The sequence below is a fragment of the Propithecus coquereli genome, unplaced genomic scaffold (genome assembly GCF_000956105.1).
Source record: "Propithecus coquereli isolate 6110/MARCELLA unplaced genomic scaffold, Pcoq_1.0 Scaffold791, whole genome shotgun sequence".
Lineage (NCBI taxonomy): Eukaryota > Metazoa > Chordata > Mammalia > Primates > Indriidae > Propithecus > Propithecus coquereli.
The window spans coordinates 357,485-380,061 of NW_012154074.1; the positions used below are offsets into that span (position 1 = coordinate 357,485).

The 22,577-nt window shown below is 41.6% G+C and overlaps 1 protein-coding gene across 1 annotated transcript in view; it reads right to left on the reverse strand.

Annotated features, from left to right (window-relative positions):
• Positions 1-247: 247 nt before the first annotated feature.
• Positions 248-22,577, reverse strand: part of TTF2 (transcription termination factor, RNA polymerase II) — a 36,298-nt gene continuing 13,968 nt past the window's right edge. Inside the window, exons 8-23 of the mRNA XM_012663066.1 lie at positions 21,092-21,219; positions 19,787-19,868; positions 17,413-17,532; positions 15,955-16,105; positions 14,321-14,426; positions 12,510-12,691; positions 11,641-11,794; positions 11,263-11,354; positions 10,455-10,537; positions 9,931-10,064; positions 8,952-9,122; positions 6,396-6,454; positions 5,435-5,585; positions 4,634-4,716; positions 3,162-3,236; positions 248-471 (exon numbers count right to left, since the gene is read on the reverse strand). Coding sequence (XP_012518520.1) covers positions 327-471; positions 3,162-3,236; positions 4,634-4,716; positions 5,435-5,585; positions 6,396-6,454; positions 8,952-9,122; positions 9,931-10,064; positions 10,455-10,537; positions 11,263-11,354; positions 11,641-11,794; positions 12,510-12,691; positions 14,321-14,426; positions 15,955-16,105; positions 17,413-17,532; positions 19,787-19,868; positions 21,092-21,219 — 1,916 coding nt within the window. The 3' untranslated portion in view covers positions 248-326. The remainder of the gene's footprint in view (positions 472-3,161; positions 3,237-4,633; positions 4,717-5,434; positions 5,586-6,395; positions 6,455-8,951; positions 9,123-9,930; positions 10,065-10,454; positions 10,538-11,262; positions 11,355-11,640; positions 11,795-12,509; positions 12,692-14,320; positions 14,427-15,954; positions 16,106-17,412; positions 17,533-19,786; positions 19,869-21,091; positions 21,220-22,577) is intronic.

Here is a 22,577-nt window from a genome sequence, read left to right on the forward strand (position 1 = left end):
CAAGATTTTTTGAGCTTTACTGAAGCTTATGCACAATTCTGCCTGAGTTGTTTTCCAAAATCATCTAACTTTAAAGCATTTTCTTTTATCTGAAATAATACATTGGCTTCCATGATGCTCATTAAATAAGCTGATTAACATGACTGATTAACCAACTGGTTAACACAACCCATCCTCAGGGATAAGACTATGCCTCATTTTGAGGAGGGCGTAAGGCTCGACGGTGAGACAGAATGCCACGAACAGAGCTCAATGGTTAGGTGCTGATTCCCAGATCCTGATATAAACCAGCAACGGCATTATTCTGAGCCCTTATAAACAGGAGGCTAGATGCCAAAAAGGACTCTGAGGTCAGCCAAGGTAAGCTTCGTGACAGATTCTCCAGATCCTGACAGAACCTGTTTAGCCAAACATTTCTTTTTTTCTTGGAGGTGCAAGATCTTCTCTTCCACTGTTCCCTCACAAACAAATCTAAAAAACAAATAAACAAACTATTAAAAACCCAAAGCAGCTCTATCTAATAACATACTCAAACTTCTAGTTTGCTTTAGTTTGTAATGAGATTTCTTCCTTTACGTTTTCTTGGGTTTGGTTAAGAACCCTATGTTTAGGGGATCCAAACAACCTTAAAATACATGTCCATTTGAAATGATGTGGCTCAAACTGACTTTTTAGTTCTTTCTGAAGCCAAGGTAATTGAGAAAACTCAAAATAAGCAAAAGCTGTCCCTATCTTAAAAAAGTATAGAGATCCAGCTTTCACCCCAAAAACTTCATCCTGATAAGGTCAGAAGGTCGCAAAAGTTATCAGGTTTCTGCCAGGTATATGTGTACTAGTTGAAGTACAGAGTGCCTAATTTCTTTGCTAAGTCACATGGAAAATAGGTTTTTCAAACCAAGGAAACGCCACTGTTGTCATTCGTTTACTCATTCAACACATACTCGTTAAGCACTCACTATAGACCATGTACTAAGCTAGGTGTGGATGGAAGACGAATATGGTCTTGCTCTGAAAGAGAACACAAGAGAGAAGACACGAAAATAAACAACAATAATATGTCCTGATGAGTGCTACAATGGAAATATGTCCAGTGTGCAAAAGGAGGAAGAGGAACTCTGCCTGGGGTAGTCAAGGAAGGCGCCATTAAAGAGTTAACTCTTAACATGTGACTTGTAGGATGAGCAATGGTGTGCCAGACAGAAGAGTGGGGACGGCATCCCGTGGAATGGGAACACACGTAAAACCACAGCATGTTACAGAAAGATCAAGTCAACCTTGTGGTATCACAGTGGCAAAAGCTCAAGGGGCTGGCAGAGGTTGTGCATGTCATCTGAAGACATTTAGATTTTATCCTATAGAAAGTGAGAGCTACTGAAGAATTTGAGGAGTGGACCAACATAATTGGACTGATTAGTTAGGAAGAGCCCTTCGGTGATGGTGCAGAGGACAGGAGTCAGTAGAGCCAGCAATGGGGAGGGGAAGGAAGGGATGGTTATCAGAAACATTTAGAAAATACAATTAAAGGACTTGGTGGCAGGCACAGTGGCTCATGCCTATAATCCCAGCACTTTGGGAGGCTGAGGTAGGAGGATCGCTTGAGGTCAGGAGTTGAGACCAGCCTGGACAGCATAGTGAGACCTTGTCTCTATGAAAAATAGAAAAGTTAGCTGGGCATGACGGCATGTGCCTATAGTCCTAGCTACTTGGGAGGCAGAGGCAGGGGATCACTTGAGCCCAGGAGTTCAAGGCTGTGGTGAGCTATGATGACACCACTGCACTCCAGCAGCCTGGGTAACAGAGTGAGATCCTGTCTAAAAAAAAAGATTTGGGATGTAGAAAAAGGAAGGAGTCTGAGTCTAGTTTCTGGCTATATGATTAGATAAACAATCAAACTACTCACAAAGACAGTGACTACAGAATAAGTAGATTTGAGGTAGTAGGAATAAAAAAGCCTATACTTGCTGCATAGTGGGTGCTCAAAAAGTATCAGTTTTATGAGCTGAATACGCAAATGAATGATGAATGCATGAGTATGCGGTATCTCAGAGTCCTATATTTAGCAGGGATTTGGATATCCAGGCCTAAAGTTTAGGAGACCTTAAAACTGAAGATACAGGTTTTGGACTTATTGGAGTTGATAGAAATTTTTAAGAGAGAGGAGTAGAGAGTGAACAGAGAAGAGACCTAAAGACAGGAAAACTATCATAATCATATTTGGCAAAGTTTGGAAGTCATCTGTGCCCCTTAACAAGAGCAGTTGCAGTGAAGCGATAGGGGTGAAAGCCAGTTTGCAAAGGCTGAGGAGTGAATGGGAGGTAAGCAAGTAAAGACAGGCGGTGATTTCCAATTCTTCAGGAAACTTGGTCACAAAAAGGAAGGAGAAAACGAGGGCCATGGTGAGAGTGGATTACAGCAGTAAGGTAAGTTTCATTGTTTTTAAAGACAGGAGGGTCCCAAATAGAAAAACATTCTGCAAAATAGCTGGCTGATGCTCGTCAAAAACACACAGATCGAGGAGACAAAGTCATGACAACAGCATGTTACCAGGATCTGGGATTTTCTTTTGCTGTACAGGACATCACTGGGACAAATGGTGAAACTGAATAAGGTCTGCAGATCAGATAATATTACTAGTATTTTCTTAATGTTAATATCCTGGTTTTGATAATTTTGTTGGGCTTATGTAAGAGAATGTCCCTATTTTTAGGAAATGCACACTAAAGTACTTAGGGATAAAGGAGCATCACATCTACGACTTAGTCTCAAATGGTACAGAAAAATATTTATACACACATACACAGACACCCATTATATGGGAACTTTTTGGTACTATTCTTGCAACTTTTCCATATGTTTGAAATCATGTCAAAATAAAAGTTTGAAGCAAGAATAAAGAGAGGAGGGTCCTTTCACAGGCCACCTTGACTGAGATGTGGCTCATCATTATACCCAAACTTATTCTTCTTCTGCAATGACCAACTCTAAGGTTACCCCAAATTGTTTGTCTCCTTCCTGACTGGTTTGCCGAAGGGTATGCCTCAGAAGCATCGTTAGTAAAGTGATCACCAAATAGTTTACATTCTATTAAAACACTACCTAAGAAAGACTTTCACAAAAGCAGAAGTTGGTAAGCATCCTGGGTCCTGGGGACCTCTACTCACTTGTGTATGACAACATCTTTCTGCTGCCCTACTCGGTAAATTCGGTCACAAGCTTGATCTTCAAGTGATGGATTCCTGTTAGAAGAGAGGTAAAGGTCAAAGGCACTAATACTAGACCAGAGGTGGCAAACCCATGGACCAAATCTAGCCCACACACTGTTCTTATATGGTTCTTGAGCTAAAAATGGTTGTTACATTTCTAAAGGGATTTAAGAAAACAAAACACACAGATTACTTGATAGAGAACTATATAGCATGTAAAAGCCTAAATTATTTACAGATAAAATCTGTCAACCCCTGTCCCAGGCCACATTGGCTTAAGACAGGTTAGTGCCAGATATCTTTTTACCTTCTAATGAGAAACTGGGCTCAGACTGCTAACAATAAATCTTGGCACTGTCATCAGTGGTAACCGTAAGTGACTGTACATGACGAAGGTGGAACCGAAACTCAAATCCAGTCTCTAGCTAGCTGGATGACCTTGGGCCAGTTATCTAACCTCAACCCTCTAGGCTTCAGATCACTACTTGGAAAGGTGAGGCTGGCTAATGATCTTGAATAGCTACCTTATTCATCTTTACTATTCTATGATTCAACTAAGGAATCCACTGTTTCCTCCTTTATGGATTGTCATTATCAACTCCAAATTAGTTTCTCATTTACCTCTTCAAAACCTTGAATAACATTTCTCCATCTCAGAAACAAGCCTAATTCCCAGTAAGCTTTCCTCACTCGCGTGTATAAGGGGGTCCCAAGTAAGACCGAAACACATTCTCCCAGAAGGTAACAAGTTGACCTATATGCACCCATCTGGGCTGCCTGGAGAATCAGACAAATGAGAAGCCCCAGCAACAGTGCCTGGCGCGGCAATCCTTCGTTGGCATGACTGGAAAACCAGAAATTGGTGCTAATTAGGAGACTTTCTGTAAGTAACACTCTAACTCATTCACCTGGTATCAGGAAGGATGTGGTTGAATTCCTGATGTTGACACTATACACAATGAATCCAAGGGCTATGTATGAAGTGTATTTCCAACATAATTAGAACATTCCTTTGCCTCTTCCTTTGGGAGTAATGCTTTTCCCTCTTCTCCAAGGTTGAGATTTCCTTGGATCTCAACAAATATGTCTAGAATATGATATTCTGGAGCAGAGGTATAATGGAGCAATGTTAGCTCTTAGCCATGAGGAAAAGCTGTGCTCCCTGTTTCCATGGAAACAGATGTTAGATTAACAGTCAAAGGAATGAACTATTTTAAGTAGTCATTTGAAGCCTTGCTTGCTCAGGAATTCAGGGGAGTCAACTGGCCCTGCACCCTGTTTAGATCTGTATCTATGGACATATATGCATGAGGCATCTCCACAACACAAACAGAGCACACTCAACGTAAGAAAGTCAGTCCCTACTACTCCTCTAGCCCACTCGCCTCCCTGCTGTGCTGTGACAACTCAAGAAAAATCCAGATTGTTACCAGTGCATGTCCAGAAGAAAAAGATGGTTCCCTCCAGTCAGGTTTAGACCAACACCTCCAGCCAAGAGAGAGATTAGCATAACCTTCAAAAAGAAATACACAGTTAACTTTGTACAGACTTGGTCTCATAACATGTCTCTCCTCTCTCAGGTTCAAGCCCAAGATCAACACAGACAAGCAACGTGTTCCTGTCAAATTTCCTTCTGCTATTACAAATGTACTTTTTTGAAATATTAAGATGTCATCTCCCATGTCTCACCTTTGAGAAAATTCTCACATCACATTTTTTTTTTGTTAAGTCAACCTCAAAAAAATTGAGTGTCTGTCAAAAAATAGAAATACTGTAATTTAAAGTCCTGGGGGTAGTCAGCTGAATAAACTTTCCAGATTACATCTATTCCATCAGTCCCTGCCCCTCCATAGCTGTGATAATCCTCCTGCCTATCATTCAACTACTGCTTTCCAAATCCTTATTATCTATAATAAGATGCCTTTGTTCTTCCATTTCCTTCCATATTTCCTCGTATCAAAATCCCACTTATCTTTTAAGGCTTGCCTCCTCCACAAAGATTCTCCTGATCCTAACCAGCTCTGCTCTTAATCTCCCTTTAGTCCTCGTATTTTATTCTCTTTAGAGCGTTTGTGCATTTTGATAAACACCCCAACGTATGTCTAATAAGTTATAAATACTTGGTGGAATCGAGGCTGTGAATATTTTTATTTTCAGTTGCTATAATTTCCTCTGTATAACTCAGAACAGTTTGCTATTAATTACCCAGCTCTGATGTGACCAGCTCATACCTGAGGGCTCCTGGAGTTGTTAAATGCCTCTACCAAGTCCATTCTCTGTTTGGGGTTGACAGAGCCATCGATGGTGGCGTAAGTCAGTCCGCGCCTCTTCAGGTGCAACGCTGCAACTTTCAGCATGCTGGTCCACTGAGAGACAACGACACTGCAAGAAGGATAAAATACAAAATAGATTACACAAACTCATCCGCAGGGATTTAATGCCCCTGCCATTCTTAAGATTAGTTATCAACTGTAGACTAGAAAAGGCCTTCTGCTACCTAAGGGAAAAAGGCATACATTTAGGTCATGTTATAAGGTTAAAATACTTCCAGTTACTTCTAGATCCATTCTATAACTTATTTAGGGCTAAATAAAGTCAGGAAAAAGTGGCAGCTAGACTAAAACAATGACCTCAGCCTTCTTTCATGTCGGAGCCCAGTGCTCACCCAGAGACCTGTGGTCCTGCAGGGAAGGGCACTGCCACCCTCCCCGTGCCAGCCAGACAACAAGCTGCTAGGTTACCCTGGCCCCCAAGCTATGTGTCAGAGTTTCGCATTTTTAGATTGAAGTATTTCGTACATACAAATGCAGTTGTATGGCACTTATGTAAAGTATAACATGACTAAATGAACCTTCTTGTATCTAAGCATCCAGCTTAAGAAGAACATTACCAGCACTGCTGGAGCTTCCTGTCTGATTTTTCTGTCACTCCCTTGCTTTTCTTTATATGCTTCTCTACTTTTAAACACTTCTTTGGATGCTTGGCTTACCTGGATCCTCTTGGGATGTCCTTCTTGATCTGTGCCACAAATATTTTAATAACAAATCATAGGGAATTTGTGCTATAACCTCAGTGCTTTCTGGTGAGTACGACTCAAGGTCCTTGATATAAAAAGCTAAGATTTATAACTATCAGCAATGTCACATTTTCTTGTTTAATTATGACCAATACTTGGATAATGAAACAACTCACCTCTTTTGGGATCCTGAATTTCTTTGGATTGCCTCCAATTCTGCCAACAGAGATGATATCTGGGAAAAGGTTACATTAACACTGTAGGTTTAGGCGATTCATTTCTCCATCTTCTCTTCCCTGAAGTACTGAAGCAGGCTCCCGGGTGGCCTCTGTGTGCAGGTCTCACCCCTTTCCACTCCACTCTCCTCTGCAGCCAGAAAGCTATTTCTAAAATATAAGTTTGTCATTTCACCACCCCCACCCCCACCCCCACTGAAGCCCCTTCCATGGCTACCCACTGAGGAAAAAGGGCGAGCTCCTTCGAATGACCTGCCAGATCTTTGCTGTTATGACCTCTGCTTACCTCTCTCTCCCCCTCCCTCTTTTTTTTTTTTTGAGACAGAGTCTTGCTCTGTTGCCCAGGCTAGAATGCAGTTACGTCATCACAGCTCACTGCAACCTCCAAGTCTTGGGCTCAAGCGATCCTCCTGCCTCAGCCTCCCACAGCTGGGACTACAGGCACATGCCACCACACCTGGCTAATTTGTCCATTCTATTCCCTATCCCTAGAACACCCTTCCATGTTAGCTTAATGTCATTTCTTCTTGGAGGGAGGTCCTCCCCAACCCTCAAAGTATGGGTTAGGTGCCTACTGCCTATGTACTACCATAGAACCTTTGGTTTCTATTATCATGGTCCTTACCACATGATATATTAATTACTTACGAAGCATCTCTTGCTTCCAGGACTTGAAATGCTTTAAGGAGGCAAAGGCGGCATATGCCTGGCTCATTTCTATACTCACAGCCACTAGTACATTGCTGGGACAGAGAAGGTACTATCTTAATTTTTGCAGAAGAAGATGAGAGCAGGCTTTGTGGCCTGCTCCAAGTATCAGTGAAGAAGAGCACCTCTCCAGACTGAGGAACTTAAAGCTTCCAAACAAGCTCTCTGGGTTTTTACCAAAAATCTTTAGGGTGCATGAGTCCACATGGGAGCAGTCAGGACGAACACATGGGACGTGACTTTGGAGTACAGTTGGCTGGGCTCGTTCTTCCTGACTGCTAACATGAAAGATCTTTGGAAAGCCTCCAAGGGCCCTAGAGTTCATCCCCAGAGTGGTAGAGGAGGAAGAACACTGGACTCCAAGTCAATCAGGAGATGAATATACAGTAGTTCTTGCGTTGCCATCACATGACTGACTGTACCACTCTGGAACTCAGATTCCTCATCAGTAAACAGAAGGGCATAAGCCAGATAAATTCTGAGGTGCCCTGAGCTCCCACAGTCTAGGCTGTCGTTGCAGTGGTAACCTGCAGAGCTCCACCACGTGGGGCTGCCTTCCAATCTTAACATTCTGATGCCTAGGAAGAAGTGAGCCACAGCACTGCACCATTGGAATTAGCAGGAAAGAAAGCAGGTCCATCTGCATTTTAGCTGACAATAGAACAGAGACACTAGGTGCTTGGTGTCTTGGCAACTTGAGGTGGTGGAAGGTGCTGTGATTCCCACGTGAAAAAGCTGGCAACGGGTGTTCTGAGAACACTGCAGTGGGAGGCCTAGATGCATCATCCACAAGCTGAGGTCAAATCCCAGCGAGAAGACTCCCTCCCTGCATGAAGCAACCTTAAGTAGTTTGAACTATTATTAATGGGTGTACATGAAGAAGCCTGGTGAATAAATATTACCCGAGTATTAGACAAGGAACACAAATTACTAGGAATATAAGTTTCAACCCAACAGCTAACTCTGAAGGTGCCAGAACATGAACTTTGGCCACATAGGGTGCTCTTGTTTCTCTCAGCCATTAGTGGTAAAGACTTAGGTAAATGTTTTAAAAATTTAATTAAAAGGCATTATTTCTTTTCTTAAATCATAGCATTCCCGTAGCAGCAACCTCCTGCCTCATTACATGTTTTTTTAAAAGCCTTTGAAGAGAGAGGTTGAGCCTAGGAATGGCAGCTTAAGATGGTAGCACAGAGAGAAACAAGCCCCACTTCCAGGGCATGCAAGATAAGTTGGCACATTCCAAGCCAACAGAAAGGCATAGCTCAGCTTTCCTCTAATGGAACTCTTCAGGCTTAAAAAGCTTTGATGAAAACAGAACAGAGTGACTAATGAAGATAGAAGGCTACGTAGGAAACAATACAGATGGAAGGCTTTCCACGCGTCAAAGCAATTGGCACTCACATGTATTACACAGTCTCTAGAGTCAAGCCTTTGTTGTTTTCCTTTCAAGCTTCCTCTAAACAAATTGCTCACTCACTTAGGCCCCAGCCCTAGCACAAACCTGGCAGGCTCCTTCCCCGCCAATCCAAGACAGAAAACCTGCCTTGATGCCGGCTCGGGCTGTCCCAAATCACTCTCTGAAAGTCCACTATGTAATAAAGCTTTGGCGTTATCTGTGAAATACAATGAGGCCTCATGACCGGAGGGAGAATCTAATCAGCTACAATCCAATGGTTCAAGCTCTGCCATCAAATGGCTGTACCCACGGGGACAAATGAGGCTCTCACATTGGAAAATGCACGAGGAATCGAAGTCTCTCTGTTAGAACAGAGGTGACAAAAGTACCTTGGTGCTCTCTCGTGTGTCTTCAAAAAGCTCCACCTTGAAGCGTGTGCCGTTAAGGGAAACAGTGGAAGATGGCTCTGAGTCATGGAGTTCGGACAAGGTCAAAGCACCGAGCTGCTCTTCCAGGGAAAGGACAAGGCCCTCACCCTTCAGTTCTGTCAGATCCAGGGCCTGAGCAGAATAAGAAAGGGGACAGGAGCAGTTGGGAATCAAAGCAGCATGCCTTATTACTTGCTGATGAGGTTCTGACTGTTTAACACTTCACGGAGAAAAATGTCTGTAACTGCTCAGAGAAGCCCTGATTAAACTGTGATCTTACAAGTTTTTCACCAGATTAAAGATAAACCAAATGATGGAACTTTTTAAAGACTCACCAGATTATATAATCATTCTATTTTCCCCAGCTAGAACAATACATTTAATTAAGCTGATAGTCAAAATACATTTTTACAGCTCCTAAAAAGAATAGCACACTCCTCTTAATTTTGGATGTGCCTCTATCCAACGTGAAGGCAACTTTTTGATTTGTGTAACTACCTGAGTTTTCATAACTAGACTGAAAAGCCCCAATACTTCTGAGGGCAGAAAACACCAATAAGTAAATTAGCTTTGACATTCTGAAATACCAAAAACCTTTATGACATTCTGAAATACACTGTGAAGCATTCACAAATACTTTCCTTTTTAACAAAATGTCATTTTCCATTCTGAAACAAAGGTTATCTGAAAGATGTTAACGATATAAATACACTGTTCTCAATGCCATGGGAATCACCATAATTAATAAAGATTAATATAAAATAAGTGAAATAAACAAGCCTCCTCTTCTCTGCCTCACCAAAAAACAAAACCAAAAACCCCTCAAAACACCATTTCCTTTGATCCAGCAGACTGGATGCCAGTTGCAGGAAACAGAAACAGACTTCTCTGGTGGCTCCTCTGGGGCACCACATGACACTATGCTAAGGGCTTTTCTTACCGACTTCAGCAAAGAAAGATGACAGCAACACTGGCGGAGTCTCAGCAGCTGGGACAGTATGTGGATGGTGCTGGATCTCTGCGAGTCTGCTGCCTCAGTGTGTCCAAGCCCCGTGGGCCCAAACTCCTGTGCCACTTCCAAGAGGGAAGACAAATCACAGGAAATAGTACAGGATTTAAAACAGAGAAATGCATAGAACCGGGAACTAGATGAGGCTACTTTAAACTTGTTTGATCTGAGATTCAGTATCATTAATATTAATAATATCATTATAACTCATCTTTATACCAATTAAGCCAAACCTACATGCATTTTAATAAAGCACATTTAGAAAACAATTAAAAAGACATTTAGATCACCAGGTGTGGTATTTTCAGATTAATATATTTCACTCTGGTTTGAAGCTTTTAGCTCATGTAAAATCTCTGACACCAAGGATTCACAACCTCCTGTTTCTGTATTTTACTGCATCTGAATCTCCACTTTCATTAGTCATATGTATTTATGAGTGTCCCACAGCTTACCTCTGCTGAATGGATTATCAGGGCTTCTTCCAGATTGGTTGCCTCCACTTTCATGTCTTTTTAGATAGGACTGCAGAGCTGACCTGCCTCAGATCAAAAAAGAAAATGCATGTATAATGGTCACTAAGAACAAAAAGGTTTACAACAGTCACTGTTTAAGTGTGCCTGCGCTGGGATCTTGGCAAATTATACGAGTGGACTTGTTTAATGATGCCATGCTCATAACAAGCATTGGCCAAAGGCAATGCAAAAGAAATAATTATTTTTTAAAAAAATTATTTCTTGAGATGAGCTAATAAATATAAGGTCTAAAAAGAGAAAAAACACATTTACATTGGAAATGAAAGGTATCAGATGGAGACAGTAAATCTGGAATTCAGAGAAGGATGAGAGTTCAAGAGAAAGTACAAAGAACAGACATCATCAAAGATCACAAAGCAGTTTTTTTTTTGTAAATTCTGGTGAGATGCTGGATGACAGGTCAAAGGTCAAAGGGATACAATTTTCTAATACAGCCCCACAACAGCCAGATAGATTCAGTGTACAGTGACCACACTCTACACCTTTTATATAAGGAACCAATGAATAGGTTCAAAATTTTGCCTTCAATATGTATTAATATATGAGACAAAGGTGAGCTGGGGAGGGGAGAAGGGTGGAGAAAGGGGGATAAAAAAAGGAGTATAGATATCCAACTTGTCAATAATACCATAAATACAGTTTATAGAAATTTGATCCTCAACTCACTCCCAAGCAAAGACAGGAATAAAATCATACATGCAAGAAGGTGCTTCGTCATTGCACACACCTTGATTTTGCAAAAAAGACATTGTAAACAGTCTCTTCATCCTCAGAAAGCTTTAAATGGTGCAACTGAAATTTACGCTGGGGCAGTATCACCTGGAAGAATAAAAGGAAAAAAGAAGCTGGAGTGAAGCTATACAATTTAACTGGATATTACAGAGTGCAGGAAGGCAGCTTCCACCCTTGGACTGCACTGACACACAGCACAACCGGATTGCTGTAACACAAGGCACAGGACTGCACCCCTGGGGCCTCCTTGCAGAAAAATAAATGGGAGATTCAGAAGCTCCTGAAGCAGAGCTGATGGCTGTTCAACCCAAGACAAGGACATGGTCATCCTCCTCCCTTGGCCTCCCCCAGGGACAGGTACAAATTTGATTACCAAAGGTTTGCCGGTAGAGTCCAGCTGGTCTTTTGTTCTTCTCAGCAAAAGGCTCTTGGTTAAAACACTTAACCGTTCTCCACCTTTCTTTGAACCATTGTCGACCTGACTCCTCCAAAGATTGAATTCATCAAATGGAGAACAACGGAGGAATCTTTTTTGTTAAGGAGAAGGGCAAGGGGTAGGGAAGGAGAAGGATGGGAGAATGGAGTAAAGGTTCAAAGGAAGAGATAAGATAAAACACAAATCAGATTTTCTATTTTATCTGTCATCCAATCATCTTTAAAGGTAAATTTCGTAGCAAAGCTCTGCTACACAGATCAAAAGGATCAAAGTCAATAATGCAAACCACATTATAAAAATGTGATTTTTCTCATTAACAATCCATCGTCACAACAGGACCTATAACCAATAGCTAGAATTTATTCCTAAAGCTTCAAAGGCTAGCAAAGAAATCCCACATCCTCTTGTGGCTGACTTGATTAAAAGGAAGTATTTTAAATTTAGCATTCTTTTCTGTTTGCTTCAAACAAATTGTAGTCCTGACCCTAGGCCATATGTTTTAAAGCAGAGGTAGCCCAAAATGTTCACTGGACTGAAGAGAGATGACTTTTGCCTCCTTTAATCCAATCTGCCCTGCATTTTTGCATATACAGGGGCTAAATGTAATCAAAATCCTATATCAGCCAGTCAATCAACAGATATTTTCTCATAAATATTTATTCTTCTGTCCTTTAAAGACTGACAGGCTTGCCATCTGCTACCCGAGATAATCTGGCACACCCTGGAGCTTTATCTTGAGACACGCAATAATGATGAAGGGCTGCAGACAGGGCTCACATTTACACAAATCCAAAGAGGCTACTCACTTCAGCAGTGAATACATATCCAACAAGTTGTTTTGAATGGGGGTGCCAGTGACAGCCCAACGGGCATGGGCTTGTAGCTTGCACACCGCTATGGACGTCCACACTCGGGGATTCTTAACATTGTGAGCTTCGTCCAATATGATTCGAGCCCAGACTATTCGAAGCAAAGGTGTGGAGACGCCCTGAAAAAAACACAAGTGAAATCCAACAACAGTGTGGGAAAATGTACGTATCCTCAAGAAGATAAGGGGAAATGACAGCCAGGTATTGAGGATCCACTTTTACCCTCAAATTTGCTTAGATCAGGAACAATGACGTAAGAGTTACGAAACTCAACAGTAGAACCGCTCAACTGGTTCAAATAAACAAGTTGCCTCAGAGTCTCAGACCTTGAGCTTAAGATAGCTAAGAGTAAAATGTTCTCTAATTTGAGTTTTCATTTATTCTTTCAACCCACATTTAAGCAATGGCTATAGGCCAGGACTACACTAGGTATTGAGCCTACAAATTCACTCACTCAATAAAATATTTAGTATATCTTACTAAATTTACTAAAAGCCTACTTTTAGATGTAAGATACTTAGCCAGACATAAAGAATAGTTCCTACCTTCAAGAGCTCAAAATCTAGCAGGGGGGAAAAATAAGTGTGAAGCTAATTATGACCCAACGTATATACAGTAAGTCCCACTGCATAATTCAATACGTGAAGTGGGACTCTGGCTGGTCTTCTTCACTGCTGTATCCCTGATCCTGAAACAGGCCCTGATCTACACAGCAGATACTCCGTATCTGCTGAATAAACAGAGTGCTACAACATAGGCAAGCGCAGGGTGCTAGCAGAAACTTTCAACCGAATGGGGGAAAGTGGGAAGTGGATGGTCCAGAAATGATCTCTGATGCAGGTTAAAAAAAAATAACCTGGGAAAAGGAATAGAGGCAAAGCATTCCATTCCGAGGGAGGACAAAGACACAACAGTGTGACGGAGCATGGCAGGGTGCAGGAGAGATGCGGGACACACAGCAAGGGCAAGATTGTCAAGAGTCTGCTGTGTTACGTAAACGGATCTGGAGTTCTCTGAAAGCAATGGAGAGCCACTGAGGAATCTGGAAAGTTTATTATCTCTGAGAAGTCAGAATTGATCATAGCTGGAGAAGTGTTCTAGAGATCTCTCCAAATAAAGAAATCTGTGAATACCCTATTGTACTAACAAGGAAAACATGAAAAAGACCAGTTCTTGGAATAATACTATATTTTCAGGAGGGAGAGGCCCTGAAAATAATTATGCAATAATCATACAACCGAGGCTACCCTGGATCTGTCGGCAAACATTCTGGTTTTCTTCACGGTTCTCATGTAGCCTTTGGCCCATTTGTAGTCCGATCATTTGCAACCCTTTTTTCTGGGAGGTATAGGGAAGGCAGGGAATGATGGCTTTATACCAAAACACTAGTGCTAGAATACTAGTGTACACAATAAATATAAAACAAATCATGAAAGTATACCCCAAATTCTCTAAAATAAAAACAGCACAAGGGAGGCTTTCCTGTATTCAGGTGATTATTACCACCACAATTGCAATATAGTTGTCTTTAGTTCTAAAACACAACTGAACACTATGCCAAATATCAACCTTTATCTCTGAGGTGGTGATGGGATGGAGGGAAAGAACTACTTCTTTCCACAGGTGGCAGATTTAAAGCATTGCTGACCTCACAGGAAGGTGCTTTTGCTATCTCTGAGGCTATAAAAGACTCCTGTTAAATGATGTATGGCTCCAATTTTACCACCCTGGTCATCCCCAAGCCTCACCTCCACTTTGAGATTTACACCTGGGATCTCTCCCTTTTGCTTGTTTGTGGGAATCTCCTTGGCCACAAGGCTGTAGGTAGTGATCACAACGTCATATGTAGAGAGGCTGCATAGATACAACACAAAACAATCAATAAATGATCCCTCTATGGACTGTGATAACAAGAGTCAGAATCGATCTCTTTACGAACATGCCTATGACAGGAAGGACAGACAGCAGAATTGTTAACTTCTGTTCTTACTACACATACACAACATGTTTACAGTCTGCACACTATAGCTAGAATAGCCTCCCTCTTCCCATCCAGTGAGTCAAAAAGGAAAATCTCTGGCTGGGATCATATTAAGTTTGATATGATCTGGCCAGAACAGAAAGTAGGACAGAGCCGGGAATTAACATTTAATAATGATTTGAGATGGATGACACCAAAGTCCCAGGGAAGAAAGAAACCCTCACAGCACCTTACACCAATGATGCTTTCTCCCCACCACTCTTTAATGGATTTATGAAAACCCACTGATCTAGCTTTGACATTTGGATATAAAAATACATTCTGTAAGCTTTCAGTTTACCTTCCTTACACGAATTACATATAAAGACTCTCAATGAAAAGCACAAATCTTTTTCCAATGAAGCTTAATTTGTACATCTGAGAGAACTTCAATAAATACTTTTATAAAACCGATATGCCCAATTCAGAGGCAGCAATGCCTACGAGTTGCCTTAGCATCATATAAAGAAGTGTAATTGAGAATGATTTCAATAGGTCAGCTAGCACATTCTGAATACCAAACAATTTATTCTCAAAGTGTAAATCAAGTGAGACCCAATTTATTTCCAAATAAAAATTCAGAGCAACAGCAGGCAACCGACAGTACCCTCTGCCAGGAAAGGCCTGCAGGCCTGCCACTGCTGCCCTGCACCTCTCATCTACTGAAATGACCATCAGTTTCAAGAATCGGTTTGTTATAAGACCGATGTTCACCAATCTGGCAACTTACTCCTGAACAACGGCTGCCTGTTCTTTGGGGGATACATAGACAATATCAGAGGCTGGGCATTTTCTTTCCTCCTTCCTAAGAATCTTCCTTCAGAAATTTATAGTTAAGTCTAATCATCCCAAACTCTTGAATCTAAAGCTTCTTAATGGGTCATATGTTAAAAATATAGCCATAAACATATAATCAGCCTATAGCAACTAATCATTACTATTCTATCAAGACGCTCTGTAAGCCTGGGCAGGTTTCACTCACACTAACAGAAAAGAATGTGAACCTGGAATCAGCACTTCAGCAACCATCGAAGACTTGTGACATATCCTCTTTTACCAGGGCGATGCTGCCGCCACCTGGCGGACAACTAAGGCATCTGGGGCCTCCTCCCAGGACAGCTTTTGTTGGGGTCAGTGACGAGGACATAGCAAAAGAATACCATTTCTCAAGACGTATCTCAAGACATATCTCTTAGTACCGGACAAAGGCCATTTGGTGATGAGAGTGAAAATCGGCCTTTGGTCTTCACAAATATTATTAGTCCTGACTGAGTGAAATCTCAGAGAAAGCAGGAAAGGTCAACAGGGCTCCTCAGGGCCAGGTGGTGACGGCCTCCAGGACTGCGGTATTTCTGCACTTACACTTTCGCACGTTGGTCCCGGTTTGGCCCATGATAGAGATAGACTCTCAGTTTGCTGCTGTTCACACGTTTCTCTACCTCATTTTTCCAATGATGGATCAGGGAAGCAGGACAGATGATTAGAGTTCCGTGGGAAGTAAAGTCACAGCAGTCTTGAGGAAAAAAAACCATCGACAGTTATGTTCACTAAATGGCCTTTAACTTCTTAAACACATTACCTCTTTCTCTTAACTGACTTTACTCCTTTAATCAATATTTTTAACTGCTGCTCTTATTTCTACACAGAGCCTCTAGTGAAACGGGGAACAGGAAAGATGGTCTTTAAACCAAACACTTAATTATTTATTTTCTCCTATAAAAGTGGCAGAGAGAGGCTAAAATAAGAAGAGGAAGGCGGGCAGTGCGTGACCTCAGTCTAAAAAAGCAACGCACCTTCCTTCACCGGGTGGCCAGAGGTAGAAACTGGATCGTTTCGTAACTCCGCCTGGGTTGATTCATTTCAAGGGAGTATTGGAGTATTATTTTTTGTGAAAAGCATAACTTAGTGTATTTCCACATTAAAATAAAAGTACGGAACTTTTTTTCTGAGATAAGCAAACGTTCCTTCAGAACCAATTAGCGATGGAGTACTTATATCATCGCCCCCCATCTCTGTGCATGTGCTACTCCACACAGGGATACAGGACCCAGCTGCAACAGTGCTCATTAGAAGCCCTGAGAGCAGAGAGCCACAGATTTTTTATTTGTGTAACCAACTGAGGGCTGTATTTGAATACATGGCAACTTACATGTGGCGTTATCTACACATAATATATAAGATCTCTAGAGTACTTATAAAGTTGTTACATTTTATTTTATTTAATGTTTTAAAGAGATGGGGTCTTGCTATATTGCCCAGGCTGCCCTCGATGATCCTCCCACCTCAGCCTTGCAAGCAGCTGCAACTACAGGCACACAATATTGCACTCGGCTAAAGTTATTACATTTTAAAAACATAGGCTCAGATAAGATAAAAATTGCCTATGATCTATAAGTTTCTGAAATTTCAGAAACATGAAAAACCAGCTTCCACTATGGTGGCTGAAATATGCATTTGTGACAGATATTCCTTAAAAAAAAAATACATAATTAATTTGGATCTAAACTATATTTACAGTCTCAACATTAACAAAAATAATAATTATTATATTACGTTTAAACTAGGTCTTCTAGCATCTCCATAAATTTTTTTCTAACCATTGATCAAGCTAAATTTATATTAAAACAGAAAAAATGATCACTTATAATTAGAATACTCAGCATCGGAAATGATACCATAGTCAAGTAATCTATCTAATAGTGGTTTCCCAGTAGATGAATTAAATATGACCAAAGGTGTCCTTTTATAGCTTAAAACTTTCTCCTTTCGAATGGCTCAAATAATGTAGGGAATGGCAGGCTACTAAGCACTTTTGCCTACCATCTTTGGAAAGCCACGTCAAAGCCATGTTTTTGTCCTTTTTTTGGTCTTTCTCTTGATTCTTCTGGGTCAGGATGAGTGCAATCATTGTCAGGGTTTTTCCTAAACCCATGTCATCCGCTGGAAAATAAAAGCAAAATTAAGAGAGTTAATTACTCAGGGCAAAGAATCCACCCAACTTCAAGAGAAGAAACCACTGGCAGACATTTAACTCTTGTTCCCTCTACTGTTACTGCCATTCAAGTCACTTTTTATTTTGTTTTTGTTTTTTGTTGTTGGAGACAGGATCTATATTTCCTGGGCCAGGATCTTTGTTTCCTGGGCCAGAGTGCAGTGATGTCATCATAGCTCACTGCAACCTCAAACTACTGGGCTCAAGTGATCCTCCTGCCTTAGCCTCCCAAGTAGCTGGGACTACAGGCACCTGTCACCACACCCAGCTAATTTTTCTATTTTTTATAGAGCTGGGGGTCTCACTACATTGCTCAGGCTGGTCTCGAACTTCTGGCCTCAAGCAATCCTCTTGCCTTGGCCTCCCAAAGTACTAGGATTACAGGTGCGAGCTACCATGCCCAGCCCCAGTCATTATTCTGTGCCTACCTGAATAGTTCCTTCATCTCCCTTATTAAAATGAACCCTATAGGTCTTGCTATTTACTGAGCCCTAGCTCAAAGACATTTGCTACAACTCTTGTAAAATTTAAACTTACAACTTGGATCTTCTTCTAGTCTTCATGGTACATTATTACCCGTCTAATGGGCTGATTAATATCTATTCCAGTTTGATGATGGTGCCTATTCTTTTTATCTGTTACCTCCAAAAGCAAAAAAAGTCCAGTAGATATATCTTACTATTTATTGGCGCTACCACATTTCTGGAGTTAAAGAGTTAACACAAAACAGTCTTCCATTCCTTTAACTTATTCAACAAAGAAAGATATAAATCAACATTTCTTGGGTATTATCACACTGTCAGTCACTGAGCTTATCTAATTTACAATTCAGACCCTACAGAGTACTATTATCCTCATTTTAACAGATTACAACACTGAGGATCGGCCATCAGGCTACTAAGCTCATTCAAAGTAATCGTTCTGACACAGCAGAACTGAAAAGTCAGAGCATAGGCTCTGATTCAAATCCTGGCTCTGCCACTGTGCAGAGTTCACAAATCAGGCCTGTAAGCCCACCTGCTATCCTTTGAAGGGCCTACTTACAAGGATGGCTTTGGCTGGCATCCGGGAACCAGATTTAGAGAGGGTTCTCACCATTTCAGACCTGGTAAGAGTGGCTCGCTCTGCCTAAACTGTTTGTACAAACAATACGGTTTATGTCGTACACCTGCTTTCCTTCTGGGAGTACGGAGATTTGGTACATACTAAGCTAAAGCTGTCTAGGTAAGCAGCCCCCAGTAAAAGCCCTGGGCACTGAATCTCTAGCGAGCTTCCTTGGTTGGAAATGTTTTATAACTGTTGTCACGACTCACTGCTGGGAGAATTAAGTGTGCCCCATGTGACTCTACCGGGAGAGGACTTGGAAGCTTGCTCCTGGTTGCCCCTGGATTTTGTCCCAGGTGCCTTTCCTTTTGCTGGTTTGATCTATATCCTTTCACTGTAATAAATCATAGCCATAAGTATGACTATATGCTTTGAGTCCTACGAATACATTGCTGAACCTGGAAGCGGTCTTGGGGACCCCCGACACAGTCACTAGCCGTAGTGGACATCTGCCATGTTTTCTAAAAGTTGAGCACCTTGGAAAAGTGTAGCCTGACAAGTCCCAAAGCTGAGCAGAAAACTTGCTTTCTAGCCTCTGTTGCAGCTTAGGCACTGGCAACACAACCAGGCTCTCTATACATCAGATGTATTCACATAAGACTTTCATGCGAGTGTAAGCAACTTTAGAAAAGAGACTCCCTATGCAATCGTTTCTGCAGGAAGCGGCGGAGACAGAAGCATCTGACTTTGGGGTGGCATTGGTGCCTCTAGTGCTTGGTGGAGCAAAGAAGCTGTGATGCTTTCCATAGAACACTCAGTCTGTGACTTAGCTGTGGCCACTACTCCTGGCAATTTGGCCTCCAACCTGCCACTCCGCATCTCCCAGAGATTCCAGGGGCCACCAAAGAATAAACTCCTCTGCTTAATCACCCAGAGTCAGCTTCTACCATTTGCAACCAACACCTCTGATCTATAGCTGTGTATTTTTGAGTAAGTTGCTTAACATTTCTATGCCTCAGTTTCCTTCCCTGTAAAATGGGGAATTATAGTACCAGCCTCATAGAGTTGTTGAGAGGACTGAATGAGACAACACAATGCATTTAGGACAATGCCTAAGCATTCCGTAAATGTTGGCACTTATCACCATACCAGACTTACCCAGAATTCCTCCTTGTGGTTTCTGACTTTCCCGCCACAATAACCAAGCTAATGCCTGCTTCTGGTGCAGTAGCAGAGGCACCTGACAAAGGTAATAACCAAATGTTAAGTATAAATTCCTAATGAGAGGCTAAGCTGATCCTGGCTACACGAACTCTACACTTTACTCTTTTATCTTCTGCAACTGATCTCAATATTCTAGATGTCGTTGTATCAATTGCTTGTTTCACCTTGAAATTCTTGACTGCATCCTCTCACCTAGGGTAACCACACTATGTCCTGGTCCACCAGAGCTTATGTTTTGGTTTATGTCTCATGTTCTGTTAAGAATCCCTCCTCCCCGCAGTAAGTGAGAGCCCTGGTTTGTCTGCTTAATCAAAGTAATTTTTACCACTTGCAACCAAGACTTCTGACTGCTCACCCTCCTTTCACCAGCCATTCCGTTGGCTTTTCCTTACCTCTTCAATTTGCCTCTCCTCTCTGCAGCCAACGCGCCATCCTCATTGCTAGGCATAAATGTCAATAGCCCTCTAACTGGAGAACCCCTTCTAGTCCTTTTGTATCCCAGTTTATCTTATACTCTATGAGAAAAACTAATCTTCTTTAGCCATCCCTGCTCAAAGGCTAGTGATTCCACACTGTCTCCTGAGCTATTCAGATCTAATCCTTCACCAATGCCATGCGACACAGCAAGCGAGTCCTCCTCAGTAACATCACCTGCTACTCCCAGCTCAGGCATTGACGACACCTGATCATCACGTATCACTACCAACCTCTGTATTTTCCCTCTAACCACCACTCCCGCTAATTGCGGTGTTTGGTTTCTATCCTCTCTGCTGTCTTAAGGCTTGCAGTTTCTTTCAGGTACAAAGTAGGCAGGCAACAAATAAATACTGACCTAGAGTGATGTTTCCTTTACTTTGAATCCCTTTCCTACTTTGCATACAGTCTATAGTACATTACAAGGCACATTTTATCTTTGCCTTTTGTTTTGTGTATGTTGTATATGCACTTCCACTCCAATTAAAAGCAGCAACTCTTTTGCATTCTTGTGGCACCTACAAACTCAATAAATGGATCTGTTACTGCTATAGAAATATATAACTTTTTGACTTTTTAAAAAAGGGCTGTTTTTGTTGTTGTTTGCCCTGCTAAATACAAAAGGAGAAAATACTGCAAGCATCTATCTGTAGAAAAGATATATCAGAATGGTTCTCTGCCAGACACTTTCACAGTGGTCTCTGTCCTCAGGGCCGCCGGAGCACTGCTATGGGACACTCCGTACCATGAACCTTCCCTGCTCACCTTCAACCCGGCAGGATCTTCTGCCACAGCTGTCTCACCAGGACGTGACTCTAGTGAGCGATGCAGCTCATCAATGGCTTCACTCGTGACCTTCCACACTGCGTGAAGGCAACCTTGGTTTGTAGCACCTGCATACAAACAGGTGTTATCTAAAGATGTCACAAGTATTATGTCCTGGCTAGAGCTGCAAAAAAGCAATTAAATTATTTGCCAGATGATGGCTCTGTGTTGACTAAAAATCCTTGTGTCTGGATTCACCTAGTCTCACAGGCTCCTCTGTCCCCATTCTCTGTTTTTTTTAAATCACATAAACAATTATTATAATATAGGTCAAAATAATAGAAAGTATAATGAAACAGAGAACCCATGATATTTCTGGTAGGTTTTTTTCCAGCTTTGAAGAGGTGGCCAAGAAAAAGGTAACATCATCCAGTGTTTTAGGAAGAAAAGATTCCTGGAGTTGGATGCAGAGAAGGAAAGTGAGAGAGAGAACAGGCCAAGCTAGAGGCAGTCTGTGGAAGCTTAGGTAGACAGGGAAAGACAGCCCCTAAACTGTCGGTCATGCACTGACTGTACACTGAACTGGGAAATACTAACTATTAGCCCACACATCGTACTCAGGGAGCTCTACAGAAGTTAGTTAACAATTACGGGCACCTCAGCTATTTGCAATTTTAGAGATGAAGCATCACAAATAAGAAGTTTCTAGACAAATGAAAGCTATTTAAATGTTTTAAAATGAAATACTATTTTAACGGAATTCTTTCCAAAACATATTACATGCTCTTATACCTTAATAACCTAATTTAATTTTTCTCTAGATGATTTGGGCACCGTTACGTTTACTGAATGATGCTGTAACACAACGACATTCTCAAAAGGCCTCCCAAGCAGCCAAGACTGTAATGCTACTTGAACAAGTATGTTTCCTTTTCTCATGTAGAGTAGGCTTAGCCTCCAATGGCACCATGTCTATTTCTTAGCTGCCTTGTTAACTACTCTCTAAAACTTTCTACAGCTCTAGCAGTTGCCAATTGGTAGAAAACTGGTTTTAGCTTTCCTAGTCACCACCAACAAACCTGGGCTCCTGTCTCCTCACCAGCAAGCCAACCAATTCTATTATGTATTTAAGGCTCTACTCGGAATTTTCATTCTGCAGTTACTTCTGAATTCAAACTTGTCTGGAAAGTTCAGGATGTTAACATTTAGCTAACTAGGGTACTACTGCTCTCTGTGGGTCTGTTAGTCATGGGTCTTGACTCATGTCACGCCTGTGCTCTGCCTTAACGCACACACATAGGAAGGAATAAGAATGCATCTGCTAGTCTACTGACCTCATAATGATACGAGCTAGCATCTTCATTCACAAACACTAACTGGACGACTGCCATGTGCCAGCCACTGGGCTGACTAATCAGCACAGTGGGGTGAACAAGGGAAATACAGTCTCTGCCCACACAGAGAGCTAAGTAACACTGTGCAAAGC